At 43.5% G+C, this 15,000-nt stretch overlaps 1 protein-coding gene across 2 annotated transcripts in view; it reads right to left on the reverse strand.

Annotated features, from left to right (window-relative positions):
• Positions 1-15,000, reverse strand: part of zgc:158766 (uncharacterized protein LOC100009641 homolog) — a 67,397-nt gene that overhangs the window by 26,921 nt on the left and 25,476 nt on the right. For both annotated transcript variants that reach the window (XM_053227877.1, XM_053227878.1), the window contains exons 2-3: positions 7,485-7,682; positions 4,607-5,714 (exon numbers count right to left, since the gene is read on the reverse strand). In XM_053227877.1, the coding sequence (XP_053083852.1) occupies positions 4,607-5,714; positions 7,485-7,682 (1,306 nt within the window). The remainder of the gene's footprint in view (positions 1-4,606; positions 5,715-7,484; positions 7,683-15,000) is intronic.

Consider the following 15,000-nt stretch of genomic DNA (forward strand, 5'->3'; position numbering starts at 1 on the left):
CAAATTCCAGTAAAGGTACAAATGAGTGATTTTGGAGAAAGTTAAACCCAAACAAACCATCAGATTAAAAAAAAATCGCAGTCGGCGATGTTTATTTCTGAACACTTCTAACATTCAAAAATAAAAAAAAACAAAAAAAAAACAACAACACTCAGAGACATTTCTCCGATACACGACATCACAAGTATCGTGATATTTAGGTTTGATATCAAACTACCAGTGAAGCAAATATAAAATATACGAAACATATGAGCTTGAAGATATTTTTAGTTTATGCCTACAAGGATAGACAAATAATAAATTCTAATAATTCTCATAAATTTTTAATCAATAAAAAATAGATTCAGGACAAATTTTTCAGCTGCTTCTGACCAGATTTTTAAAAATTTTATTTAAATATAAAAAAAATACCTGAGATATAAATATTAAATCATGAAATCACCCTGTAGTGAGAAACAAATGTTAATTCTGTGCTCCTCAGTCATCAGGTTTAGATTTGTTTTTTTTTTAAATGAAAGAATCCCTGCATTTAGAGGTTTATCTCAGCATCTGCTTTTAAAAGAAGCTTATTTTAGAGAGCGATGAGTGACGGAAATGTAGAAAGAGGAGGAGAAAAAGGGGCCACAGAGAGAAAGTTTGTGTATGATCGTATATGAGCTCTCCCTGCGGTTCAGCTCTCAGTCCCCTCACTGTCGCCTCTATTGTCTTTCCCCGGCGCTGCTTCCTGTCTGAGACGCAGCGCTGCTACTGATGCACTTCCTAAACGCCTCCGCTTTCACACACAAGCCGAGACACGAGGGTCAAAAAGCCCCGAAACTCCCCAAGAGTCGAGTTCAGAAACTCGTCCCTTAACACAAGCAGCCAATAAGAGCAAAGGCTTGAAGTCACGCAGCGTCATTCTGTCCATTTGTGAATAATCGTGTGCGGAACATAGTCTTTACAATACGTCATGATATTTAACAGACACTGGGCCTCGTTTATCAGTATTTAGTTTGCTAAATACTAAATTTAAATTTAAAAAGTTGCTTTTAAATGTTTGCGTGAGCCAAACAGATCTAAAACCTTCTGCCAGATTTACAAAAGCTTTGGAAAGATGATTTTCTTCGTTCTCTTGTGCGTATGTTTATTACCGGTAAAGTGCAAAGTACATTCCTGACGCACCTCATTTGCACTTAGCGACGCCCACAAAACTCCATAAAAGGTGAAGTGCACAGAGAGCTAGGAGCACGAAATGAACAATCAGGGTGAAGCCTGAAAGACAGAAGCGGAAGTTATTCTGACTCTCACTTCTACGCTAATAAAATATTTAATAATATATAATATTAATAATAATAAGCGAGCTCTAAATCTTCCATCGGTTTGTTTACGGCTTACGGCTCTGCGCAGACAGAGCGGCTCGTCCTCCTTTATACTCCGCCGTTTCTTTTATCATAACTGAATTATCAATTTTATTTGTCTTAATTTATGGGTTTGAGTCGGCTCACTTTTTTATTTTTTATATTCTTTAATTAAAGCCAGTAAAATAAAGCGGCTGGTTTTGAGTAAATGTTGTGGATGGAGCTCTGAGTCCCTGAGCGAGTGAACTAGCATGAGGACGTGTTTCTGATTGAGACTCTAAAGCTCTTCTATCAGTCGCTCTGGATAAAAGCGTCTGCTGAACGCTGCGAACGTCATAAACACAAACAGTTTAAACTCCACAGAATATTCCAGAGAGAAAAGTGCAGTAATCCCTGCAGATTATAGGATCTGAAGTTGAGGTTTACATCAGTGAGTCGTCTTATGTGTAAATTTACACACACTCAGGAGCACGAGTAGGATACGAACGTTTTTCTGAATTTATGGGATTTTCACGAACACTACGTTTCTTGTACGAATGATTTACGAATAAATCTGCTCTTATTCAGTTTGATAGATGAGGCTCATATTGTTATCCTGAGACAGACACTATGTTGGTTATCTAGTGCATTGATTAGGGTGCTTTGGCATTTTATAATCATAATTCAGCACATTCCTGAAATCCCACAATGCACTGCAATATGTTAGCGTCCAGCTGATGTAGCCTGGGAGATAGGAGCGGGCGATATCTTAAAAATATCATATCATGATACTTGAAAACATTTCTACGATACGTGATATGTATCGTGATATAAAGGTTTGCAAGCAAAAAAGGCAAAACTGGCCAAGCTCTTTGAGTGGGAGGGGCAAACTCTGTCTCCCCTGTCAATCACAGAGACACTAACCAATCGTGTGCGTCTGTGAGCTCAGGTATGCGGAAGAGGGCAGACAGCGCTTTCCTCTGTGATGCAGCAGGAGCACGGACTGATATCATCTGTGTCACGCTAGAAAAGCATCATGACATTGATATTATATATTTCAGATTCTCCCGCCGTATCGGGAGATCCAGTGCTCCCATAATGCACCTGGTAGATTATAGGAACTAGGACGATATTTCGGATCTCGTTGTCTACCTGGTGGAGAAACGAGACTTTAATGATGATTGGATTTCAGATAGAAGAGATCTTACATAAGGAGTGTGTGTGTGTGTGTGTGTGTGTAAGAAGTTTTTCTCTGCACCCCCACCTAACTGACCACAGCACAAAGGCGGTCATTATGAGCGAAACGGCCGTGATGGTGGCAGAACAGGCATCGATAGCGCACTGAGCCTCTCACAGCTGAGTCACCTGATCCTTCTGACTCTGTGGGAAAATCTCTGGAGTTTACAAAGGGGAGGGGGGGGGGGGACTCCGGGGGGATTCACCTGAGCCACTGGTTACAGTGTGTGTGTGTGTGTGTGTGTGTGTGTGTGTGTGCGTGTGTGTTTGTGTGTGATGGAAAATTTCATTAACAGAAACTAAAACTAGAAAGAAGCCTGTGAAATAAAATAATATACTAAAATGTATGACTGACTCTGAAACTGATATCATCCTGACTCTGACACTGATATACTGTCCTGACTCTGATATATCGTCCTGACTCTGATATATCGTCCTGACTTTGATATATCGTCCTGACTCTGATATATCGCCCTGACTCTGATATATCGCCCTGACTCTGATATATCGCCCTGACTCTGATATATCGTCCTGACTTTGATATATCGGCCTGACTCTGATATATCGCCCTGACTCTGATATATCGTCCTAACTCTGATATATCGTCCTGACTCTGATATATATATCGTCCTAACTCTGATATATCGTCCTGACTCTGATATATCATCCTGACTCTGATATATCGTCCTAACTCTGATATACTGTCCTGACTCTGATATACTGTCCTGACTCTGATATATCGTCCTGACTCTGATATATCGTCCTGACTTTGATATATATATCGTCCTAACTCTGTTATACTGTCCTGACTCTGATATATCGTCCTGACTCTGATATATCGTCCTGACTCTGATATATCGTCCTGACTCTGATACTCTGATATATCGCCCTGACTCTGATATATATATCGTCCTGACTCTGATACTCTGATATATCGTCCTGACTCTGATATATCGCCCTGACTCTGATACTCTGATATATCGCCCTGACTCTGATACTCTGATATATCGCCCTGACTCTGATATATCGTCCCACCCACTGGTTTGGGTTTCCTTCATCATATCAGACAGCGAGCCAAACAGACGCCCTCGATTTCTCCACCATCACTAGCAGGAAAAAGAAATAGTGTGTTTCCTCAGCGACTCACTCACTGAGCTCTCGCCTGAACATCAACACAGATGTAGGTGTAGGAAAGAAAAACGTTTGTGTGTGTGTGTGTGTGTGATCTCCACACACACACACACACACACACTCACACAGTGGCAGTGTGTAAGAAAGCGAGTGGTGTGTTAGTCAGAACACACTGCTGTTTATAATTACACACTACGCCGTGTCATGGAACCTGAGAGCGAGTTTTCAGAGCCTGAGGCTACAGCGATGAGAAACGGGACATCTGGTAACGCAGACACACCTTAATGAGCGGTTTAATACGCTCTATACACTCCTTCACACACAGCAGGTGCTCTATAACTTCTTATTACAACATGAGATTTATTCAGGGCTTCCCAGAAATCTGTGATTATTAAAATATAAAAATCGAAGACAATGTTTGTCTGACTTACACTGCGGTTCAGACGGATGTCATACGGAGATTTTGTCGTCAAAACGAAACCGTAGAGACTATGAGATTTCGTATACGCTTGCGAAGATTAACCCTTTCTTAAAGCCCTGAATGTATACTTTCATAACAGCATTTAACCACTACTGTGGAGTGTGACATAAATAAATTCAGGGCTGAACACCTACAAAACAGGCGGAAACTCCATTTTTTGGCCTCTGGTAAAAAGAGTTAAATACGCTGTAGCTAAGGATTTAGCTATTTCTTTCAAAAACTGTCTACTGGATTCCACATAGTAGTTACACGTAACATCGTCCATTTCTATTCAATATTCTAAATAGAGCGTCAGAATTTATTCAAATCTCATTTGCTGCGCCAATAATCTCACTACGCGTTATTATTATTATTATTAGCATTAGCGTTAAATATCGGTGTCCTCGTTGTGCTTTATTTCTTTAATACTTTGTGTAATATTTCTGAGAAACGCAGTATCTACCTGAGTCTCCTTTGCTGCCGCGTCTCTCGGCGCTGTAAAACGCCACCTCGAGGTCGAGTCTGCCGAAGCGTATCGCGCAGCCGTTCATCAGCTTCTTGGGAGATCCTCCGCCCGAGGACGAGCGCGTTCGGTGACCTTTGACCGCGCCTTTTCCAGACCGTTCCAGAGACTTGGAGCGCCTCTCGGACCTGATGCTGCGCTGCAGCGGGAGGAGGGGCGAGAGGCGGCGCTGCAGGGATCCCTGCCTCGCCGAGTGCGTGTCCGAGTCACATCTCGGCCTGGTCTCGACCTCAACCGCTGGCTCGCTGCCTTCCTCTGGGACCGACTCGGAGCTTGAGCCGAGATTCATGGGGTTCTGTAACGCTTCCATGTACGACTTGCGAAACAGTCGTCGCGTCTCGAAAGTAGCCGAGTCTCTGGATTGGCGCCGTCTCGGCGTGCTGAGATCCGTGCTGAAGGAGAGGCACTTGGTATTTCCTCCTCTCCTGCTCCCGCCCTCTACATCCGTGCCGGGGCTCGGGGCTTTTTCCTCTGCGGGCAACGTGGCAGCGTTTGTGTACGTGTCGCTTTCGCTGGTTCTGCGCCTCAGGAGCGGTTCGGACACGGTGGAATCGGCGCCCTGAGAGCACAGCGAGTCTCTGGAGCTCCTCCGGCTGTCCAACGTCCCCGTGGATCCGTGGGTGCTGCAGGTCCCGAGGTGGCCGATGCTCAGCGCTCCCGGCTGCATGATGCCCTCGTTGGCGTTTCTCACACACACAGGGTTCACAACGTTCCTCCAGGGGGTTCGGTACACGGCAGCGCCGGCGCTCAGCAGGCAGTTCTGGAGGGGTTGCAGGTTCCGTTCGCGTGTCACATCCTGCAGGAAGTCGGCGGTGAAGACTCGGGGGTACATTCCCTCAGGCACGGTGATCTCGGCCAGCGCGCGTCCGCTCCGTGCCAGGCATTTTATCACCAGCTTGGCGGCCTTGCGGCCCAGAGGCACCAGCTGCAGGTAGAAGTCGCCCTGCCTCAGGCGCACTTTGTGCAAAGGAGCGAGCTGCACGACCACCTTCTCGTGGATGCACAGCGGCCAGCCCTCGTGATACAACAGCAGGCCTTTAAATCGCAGCTGAGGGACGGAAAAACAGAAAAGCGGGTTATTTTTTTCTCACTTACAAAACACCTACACATATCGTTTATAAAACACCTCAACCATCGGAGGGATACACAGGTACTAAACCCTCAGGTGTGCACTTTTATACCTTTAATCCAGAAAGTTGCAAGTAGTTTACCATTAAAGTATCACTCTAAAACTTGAGAAAGAGCGCTCCTGTAAGGTTTCGACATTTCTCTCTGTCTCCGTATGTTTTGTTTTGGTTTGTGTTTCTTACTTTCTGACAGCTGAGATCATTTAATCTGAGACATCAGTCACGTCTGGTACCGTAAGCGCCGTAAGAAAGATTATGAGGGACGAGAAAGAGAGAAAGACAGAGCAGCACTATAGAAAAGAAAGACGATTAACGGTCATAACTAAAGTAATAAATGAATAACTGCCAAATTAACGTACCAAATAAACACGTAAATAAACTTGTACTTTTGTGATAAGGAATTGAAGCTACATTTAGAGGTTTCCTAAATCTCCTAATTGTTCAGGATTACGCCTCCCGGTCACAGTCTGCTGAGTCTTTAACACAAAAACAAACAACAATCTTGCAACACGCAGTTACAGAAACCTCGGCCACGCCCACAACACAACTTCACTCCTTGCACCATCTGAATGACTCCCTGCTTTTCATTTCAATACGACGTTCTGTAAGTCTTTTTCCTCAACAAACTTCCATTTTAAAGTATGAATAAGGAGGTAACACTTTATCTGAAGGGCTTCGTAAGACATTCGTAACCTGTAAGATGATACAGGAGAGAAGATGATGTAATTAACCACGACTTTTTGAGACTGTAGGATCTGTGATTTTTTAAAAAAAATTTATATTAGACATTATTTTGTCTTAAGAGCACATTCATCGCAGACATCTACAAAATGTCCGCCAGTCATCGTAAGTGTATTTATGTATTTATATTATTTACTTCTATTACACGAATGGAACTGAATGTTCTTAATGAAGCTCATAATTCAGACAAAAGACATTAAAGTCTCCATGAAACGTCTCGAGAGATGCGATTCGACTCTGTACGTTGACGTATTTCCTTCTCAAACAGGAAGTCTGAGCGACGTCGTATTGAGGTGCTAGACTGATTTCCACGGCAGCCAATGGCGTTCGAGATCTGCCGCGCCCCCCGCCCACTCTAAACAAACCTTAGCGTGCTAGCTAAATATGAAGAACAGCAACGAGTTTATAACAAGGGGGCAGAGAAGGGGTGGGGAAGGGGGCGGGGACGGGGACGGGAAAGGGGCGGAGTTATCACCGCGTCATAGTGGTGGATTATGTGATATCACTGACTCTTACTGATAGAGACGGCGTATAAAGATGGAATTCATTTCTTTCAGTCTGAGATAGCGACGTTCCTGTAAGTTGGTAGAACGCGCCTCTGAAAAGTCACATGACCGCACAAACTCCGCCCTCTTCCAAATGAGTAAACTCCAAACATTTACTCTCAGTTGGAAAAGGGAATAGTGTCCACAGCCAAAAACACAACAACAAACCATGTTTACTGCTAACTGTAGAGCAAGACACGCCCCCGGGGGGCGGGGCATGTACGTTCTAGAGAGCATTTAACTAAACGATTGTGAAGATTATGATCGATTTCTCCAGAAGTTTCCAGATATATTGCAGTATCCATGTCCATAACATGAAGGGACAGGTACGAAAAGCTCCGAAACACTGATATTGATTTCACTGAACGTGTGTGTGTGTGTGTGTGTGTGTGTGTGTGTACTCACGCAGCTCTCTCTCTGGATGGTGTGTAAGATCTTCTTGGCAGGCAGGAGGAAGTCGATGAGGCAGCGCAGGCCGTCTCCGCCGTACTGACGCTCCACCACGCTGAAGAGCTGCAGCAGCACCGTGGACGCCGTCGCCCTGAACGGAGCGTAAACTGACGACAGAGTGCTCTGGATACAGCTGTCTAATGACTCCGAGTCCTAACACACACACACACACACACACACACACACAATTATAAACAGCTAACGTCACCTTTACATCACAACTGGACAGAAATTCGGATGCCTTTTTCTTCAGTGACGTATTTCCAAGTGAAACGGCGTATTCCAGTGGGCGGGGCTTTGGTTTTAATTGCTGGAATTTGATTGGCTGATTAAAAGTTAAAAACAAATGGAGGTTTTAGTTTTTAATCCAGCATCAGCTAGCTAGCGTAAAAAAATAGAGTATGTTCACTTAAAACATCTGCACATCCCTTCCTCAAATTTTTACCACTAACGAGATTAATTAAAAACAAACTGAAAATGAAACACTGAGAATTTCATTTCTTATTAAAATGCTTTAAAAAAAAAACTAGCTCAACTGTTTGTAACATTAAAGTTAATATTTTTTTTTTAGCTTTTCATATGTAAGTTATTTTTTTTCTTAGCGTAAAATTTTAACTCTGGTAGTAACAAGATTGAAACAAACGAAATGTGAACGACGCTCGTCAGTGTGGAACTGTGAAAAAATGGAGACTAAACGATGTGACAGACGAGTGTATTATTGTAAATAAAAATCAAAAGAAACTCGCTACATCCTTCTGTTTGTTTTGGCGTTGGTGAACGAGAGTGGCATTGACTTTCCGATCCCTCCTGTGAGACAAGCGGGTCGCATATATGTACACACACGCGCCCACACACACACACACACACACACACACACATATGGTAGGATGTCAGGAGGTCGCAGGCCACGTCCCGTACACTTAGCGCATGTCAGAGGAAACACCTGTCAGGTGACGTCATGGTCTGGACAATAACACAGCGAGAGTGGAAAGTCTGACTTTTTCCGGGATTTTCTGCTGCCCGGGCCGTGACCTCTGACCCCGACTCTGACAATGAGCCAAAGGTTGAGTTCATACAAGTGTTTTAAGGAAGCTGGTTCACCTTGACCCTCAAAGTAACGAATCAGAGTCGACTCACCTTGACCCTCAAAGTAACAAATCAGAGTCGACTCACTTTGACTCTCAAAGTGACGAATCGGAGTCGACTCACCTTGACTCTTTCAGTGATGACTCTGACTCGACTCACCTTGACTGTCAAAGTGACGAATCAGAGTCGACTCACTTTGACTCTCAAAGTGACGAATCGGAGTCGACTCACTTTGACTGTCAAAGTGACGAATCAGAGTCAACTCACCTTGACTCTTTCAGTGATGACTCTGACTCGACTCACCTTGACTGTCAAAGTAACGAATCAGAGTCGACTCACCTTGACTCTCAAAGTAACGAATCAGAGTCGACTCACTTTGACTCTCAAAGTAACGAATCAGAGTCGACTCACCTTGACTCTTTCAGTGATGACTCTGACTCGACTCACCTTCGACTCTCAAAGTGACGAATCGGAGTCGACTCACCTTGACTCCTTCAGTGATGACTTCAGTGATGAGCTAGCTTTAGCATTTAGCGTTTTATAAACGCTACAAAAGTGACTCGTGAATCAGTTACTCGACTCAGGAAGACCTGCTTGCGATTGCTTCCCTGTGAGGAAATCTGGAGATGATTACGACATCGTGACCCCGAGACAGCAGAGAAAAACGTCGTGAGATTCTCACACTCGGCTCGGGTGTGTGTTCGGTGTAACACAGTTTGTGTGCGTGTGTGTGTGTGTGTGTGTGTGTGTGTGTGTGTGTTGCTCTGCATGCCACAGGGAGGAGGAAAACTCAGTGCTGTTTACTGGAGGAAAGACAACAATGGCAGGAAAGTCATCACTACGTATTTTTAAATGGCTGAGATGAGAGCCGTTCTCCGGGTTCTGCTGGCGCCGCGGACGAGAAGAGCACGAGAGGAACCCGCTTTGATCGGGAAGATGTTTACAGAGTCAGGGAAAACGCCTGCACATAGCGCTGACCTTTAACCTCAATCAATCAGTCAAAGTACTGAGACGAATCCTTGTTCACTTTATACATTACAAATATAAACATATACATATACACACACTTCAGTTCTGTCACGATGTCAGACTGAAGCCCACACACACACACACACACACACTCACACACACGGCTCTAAAGCTAGACGTAAAAGCCACTGTAGACCAAACAAGAGGCTCAGGAGCGTCTCGTTTGAAGAAGGAGATAAATAAAGCTTCTGAAACTGAACAAGCGCAGGAGCTTTAAACCCGTTTGTATAAACTGAAAACGCTCTTTCACCTGGTCAGAGTCAGGCGAGGAGTACTGTGTGTGTGTGTGTGTGTGTGTGTGTGTGTGTGTGTCTGTGTGTGTGTGTGTGTGTGTTGTTGATAAAGAGACCCCCAGGTGAACAGTGTGTCCCCTCTGCTGCACTGAATAAACACTGTGTACACAGCAGCCTGGCACACAGCGCTCTGTCATTAACACGCTGAGTGGACACTAATCACACACACACACACACACTCACACACTCACACACACTCACACACACACACACACACACACACGGCCAACTCGAATGATGTTTAAGCTCAGAGGCTCGAGAACAGATGTGTCATCTCACGGTTTTTCAGTTTAACTTCACATTTCCAGAACAATTCAAGAAGATTAAAAGCGTCTAGAGCTCTAGAACTCTTAAAAGATTAAACATTGTAGAACTCTTCAGAAATCTAGAACTCCTAGAAGGTTTAAAGAGTTTCTGAAGATTCCAGAGCTCTCTCTCTCTCTCTCTCTCTGACATCCTGGAACTTATCAGAATTCTAGAATTGTTCAAATTTTACAAGTCTCTGACATTCTGGAATTCTGGAATAAAAACGATTCTGGAAGACTGTAGGACTCTGTGGCAATCTGGAACTTCTGGGAATTCTGGAACTCTTCAGAAGATGCTGCATCTCTCCAACACTTCATATCTCCAGAACTCTTAATAGAGTTAAACCACCTCAGAGCTCTTCGGAAGATTACACAACGCTCCGATGTTTGAACTCTACAGAAGATTGCTGATCTGCGTGACGGTCTGGAACAGGTCTTACGGAAGTGTGGACACGGGGAGGTGAACACACGATACGCTCGATAATCAAGAGGTCAAAGGAGGAACTGGGAGGAACTGGGAGGAACTGGGAGGAACTGGACGCTGAGCTGAAGCGGGCGAACGACTGAGTCTCTCATACAGACGGCGTAAACGCACACTGACACAGAACCGCGTGGGACGTTAACGCTAACCTCAGAAATTATAACCACAACGTGATAAAACACTGACAGCATTTTCTCAAAAATCTTTCGAAGAAAGAAGAACAATTTGATCTTTTTTTTTTTTTTTTTCAAGAACGTGCAAAGAATTCGCAATACATTTTTTTCCTTTAAATTGTCACCACCAGCAGCTTGTGTGTTTTTAAACCAGGATATTTTTAGACTATTGTGAAAAACCACAAAGCCATATTATTATTATTATTATTATTACTATTACTATTATTATTATTATTATTATTATTATTATTATATTAGCGTCTCTTTCTCTTTATTCTCATCAGCTTTCCTGTCATGACAACATCACCATAATATTACGTTTATATTCTTCTTCCTCTTGTTTCTCTCAGAAGGCTGTACTACATTTCTTTGCCGTTCCAGAAGGTTCTCTGTATCAGCAGGTGGATGCAGGGGGTCAGAAACCCAAAGCCGTTGCGCTCCAGACCTCCAGCGGTGCGTGACTCTGTGACTACGCCGTTTGAGAGTAACGTGAGAGCGACGGCATTGAAACCGGCCGAGCGATGGAGCTTTTCACTGCGGCACGGAAACAAAAAGTCATTTAAAGTCCCTGGAATTAGAGACTTTTTCCAAAGGCAGAGTAAAAGAAAGTCTGTGGCTTTCAGCAGTAAGGAATAAAAACCTCCGTGTGTCGTGCAGTTTTAGTAAAATAATCAGTGTAGCAGAGTTACTGTTACTGTTACTTTCCTATAACGGTGCGTCTCTGAGTGTTTTATTCCGCTTACGCAGCAGCAATTTGCTGACGATCACAAAATTGTATTTATTAAAGGACGACATACTTTTTATCCATTTATAGTTACATTGCATGTCCTGAGAAACAGGTTAGTTCCTGTTCTCACTTACGTTCCCTCACCAGCCTCTTTTATTTTTTTCTTAAAGTTAAGAAACACAAGTTACAGAGAAACCACAAAGAAGCGCAAACGTCTCAGCGACACTGACACTGGAGACTCCTTCCATAAATGCTAAATAAACACATTTCGTTAACATGCGTTAATGTGGAGCGTCTGCTGTCCAAGTCCCTGTGAATGAGCTGTTACTATAGAAACGATGAAGTATTAGAAAGAGCGCATTAATATTAACATAAACCTGATTTGCTGCCGTTACACGAAACAAATCAACACCTTCTGACCAATCAGAATCCAAGAATTCATCAATGCTGTGGTGTTTTAAACACCTATTTTGTCAGCTTCAATGACTCTGAAACTGCTGTTGCTGTCAGGGGCGTGGCCTGTTGCCTAGGCAACCAAAGCAATAGCCCTGACCTAAATAGATCAAAGACGGAGCGGCAGCTGACTTTCAAATTAAGCGTCTTTTTTTCCTTCATTAATTCAATTTACTGGTTGATAGGATGATTCCTGTAGCTGGTTTGGAGAAGAAACGGAAAGTTTTTCTTGAAAGAGGAAAAATAAAAGAGAACTTTTGGTCACTTTATGCAAAAATTTGTAGACTACTGATGTGTAGTAAAACCGTTTAAGAATTACAAACGTACTTTCATACATATTTTACTGTAAGTTAAAATATGCTGTTTATGATAATAACATCAAAGAGTTCTGATATTTTGATATTATAATCGTTGCGCTTGTTCTTACAAGAAATTAGTAACGATTAAAAACAAACAAACAAAAAAAAACAACAGGTTGTGTGCAGTAATTGAATTAAATGCTTTTGTTCTGTGCAATTATGGTGATATAAAAGTGTAAAGTGTTTAGAGATGTTTAGGAGAAGATATTTGGAACAGACTCCGCCCCCTTTTTCACCACACACACACACACACACACACACACACAGTACGTAGACCGTAATTAGGACTCGGGATACGACCGTACGGCCGGTGGAGGCAATTACGGCTTTTTGATTGAAGGATCCACTTCGCACTCAAGTAGCACTTCAGTGGCTATTGTGATGTCCGCTTTCGCTCTAGTGTGTGTGTGTGTGTCCGCTTTCGCTCTAGTTTGTGTGTGTGTGTGTGTGTGTGTGTGTGTGTGTGTGTGTGTGTGTGTGTGTGAAGGTTTCAGACTCTTCGGACGGGGGAGTGTGAGTAGATAGAGTGTACGCTCTCTCCAGAGGAAAGCGAGCAACAAAGGCTGCTGCACAGAATGATGGAGTGTAGTGTGTGTGTGTGTGTGTGTGTGTGTGTGTGTGTGTGTGTGGTGGAGTGGTCACTGAAGAGCCTTTAATATGTGACGGATTGAGCGGCAGTGTGAATGCAAGCACACGATGAAGACCCAAACACAGCAGAAATGCGAACAGATGAACAGAAGCAACAGCGTTTAAAAAAACAAAAACAAAAACAAACAAAAAAAAAACGTCATCTAGATTTTTAGACGTTTTTTCAGGATGCTGTGATCGTATACAAGACATCAAAGTTTAAGCCAAAAACCCAAAAAAACAAACAAACACGTTTTTAAATTTGCTTCGTTAAACGTTTGCCAAACAGGTCATGAAATCTCAATGCCTAAAATGGGTGGAGCTTAAGTTAAATCTTAATCACTATACAATTGTTTAGCTAGAGTACGTAATGTCAGATACTTAGCTATGTTCTTGTTAGCTAATCTCAAAAGGTAGCTGGATAATATTAGCTTAATGCGTCGCTAGCTTTTATATTCGGTAATTAAATCAAGCTAGAGAATGTTAGCTATGATATCACATCAGGTTTATGATTGGCTGGTCAAATTTAGCTTAAGCTCCGCCCCGTGTTGACCCAGGACCGCTCGTCACTCAGCAAGCTCAGGACATTCACGCAGTGAGTGTGTGTGTGTGTGTGTGTGTTTCTTTAATTTTATTCACCGGACGTCTTTCAACAGTATTGTAACATGTGATAAAGTAAAGCAAGTGTTATGATATGAAAATAACTTGATGAAAAATAGTCGTACCGTCTGCAGAGTGAGTAAAAACACACCGTCGTATCTGTGAAGGACAGGAAGCTTCGGCTCATTCCTCCCTCCATTCACATGATAATTGACAAACGCCTAAAGCACTTCATGAAAGCAAAGGAATGAGCTCCGATCTCCGCTGAGAGACGGACGGAAAACGAAACTTCGGAATTACATTTATTACGTTTATACGGTTATTTATTCCGCAGATGCGTTTATACAAACTGACCGAGTGTTGGGTTAGTGTTGGGTTGGTGTTGGGGTAGTGCTGTGGTAGTGTTGGGTTAGTGTTGTGGTAGTGTTGTGGTAGTGTTGGGTTAGTGTTGGGTTAGTGTTGTGGTAGTGTTGTGGTAGTGTTGGGTTAGTGTTGTGGTAGTGTTGGGTTAGTGTTGGGTTAGTGTTTGGGTAGTGTTGTGGTAGTGTTGTGGTAGTGTTGGGGTAGTGTTGGGGCAGTGTTGTGGTAGTGTTGTGGTAGTGTTGTGGTAGTGTTGGGTTAGTGTTGGGTTAGTGTTGTGGTAGTGTTGTGGTAGTGTTGGGTTAGTGTTGGGGTAGTGTTGGGTTAGTGTTGGGTTAGTGTTTGGGTAGTGTTGTGGTAGTGTTGTGGTAGTGTTGGGGTAGTGTTGGGGCAGTGTTGTGGTAGTGTTGTGGTAGTGTTGTGGTAGTGTTGGGTTAGTGTTGGGTTAGTGTTGGGGTAGTGTTGGGTTAGTGTTGGGGTAGTGTTGTGGTAGTGTTGGGGTAGTGTTGGGTTAGTGTTGTGGTAGTGTTTGGGTAGTGTTGGGGTAGTGTTTGGGTAGTGTTGGGGTAGTGTTGGGGTAGTGTTGGGTTAGTGTTGTGGTAGTGTTGTGGTAGTGTTGGGTTAGTGTTGGGGTAGTGTTGGGGTAGTGTTGTGGTAGTGTTGGGGTAGTGTTGGGTTAGTGTTGTGGTAGTGTTTGGGTAGTGTTGTGGTAGTGTTTGGGTAGTGTTGGGTTAGTGTTGTGGTAGTGTTGTGGTAGTGTTGGGTTAGTGTTGGGGTAGTGCTGTGGTAGTGTTGGGTTAGTGTTGTGGTAGTGTTGGGTTAGTGTTGGGGTAGTGTTGGGGTAGTGTTGTGGTAGTGTTGGGGTAGTGTTGGGTTAGTGTTGTGGTAGTGTTTGGGTAGTGTTGTGGTAGTGTTTGGGTAGTGTTGTGGTAGTGTTGGGGTAGTGTTGGGTTAGTGTTGTGGTAGTGTTGTGGTAGT

Source organism: Pangasianodon hypophthalmus, chromosome 22 (genome assembly GCF_027358585.1).
Source record: "Pangasianodon hypophthalmus isolate fPanHyp1 chromosome 22, fPanHyp1.pri, whole genome shotgun sequence".
In the NCBI taxonomy this organism is placed as follows: Eukaryota; Metazoa; Chordata; class Actinopteri; order Siluriformes; family Pangasiidae; genus Pangasianodon; species Pangasianodon hypophthalmus.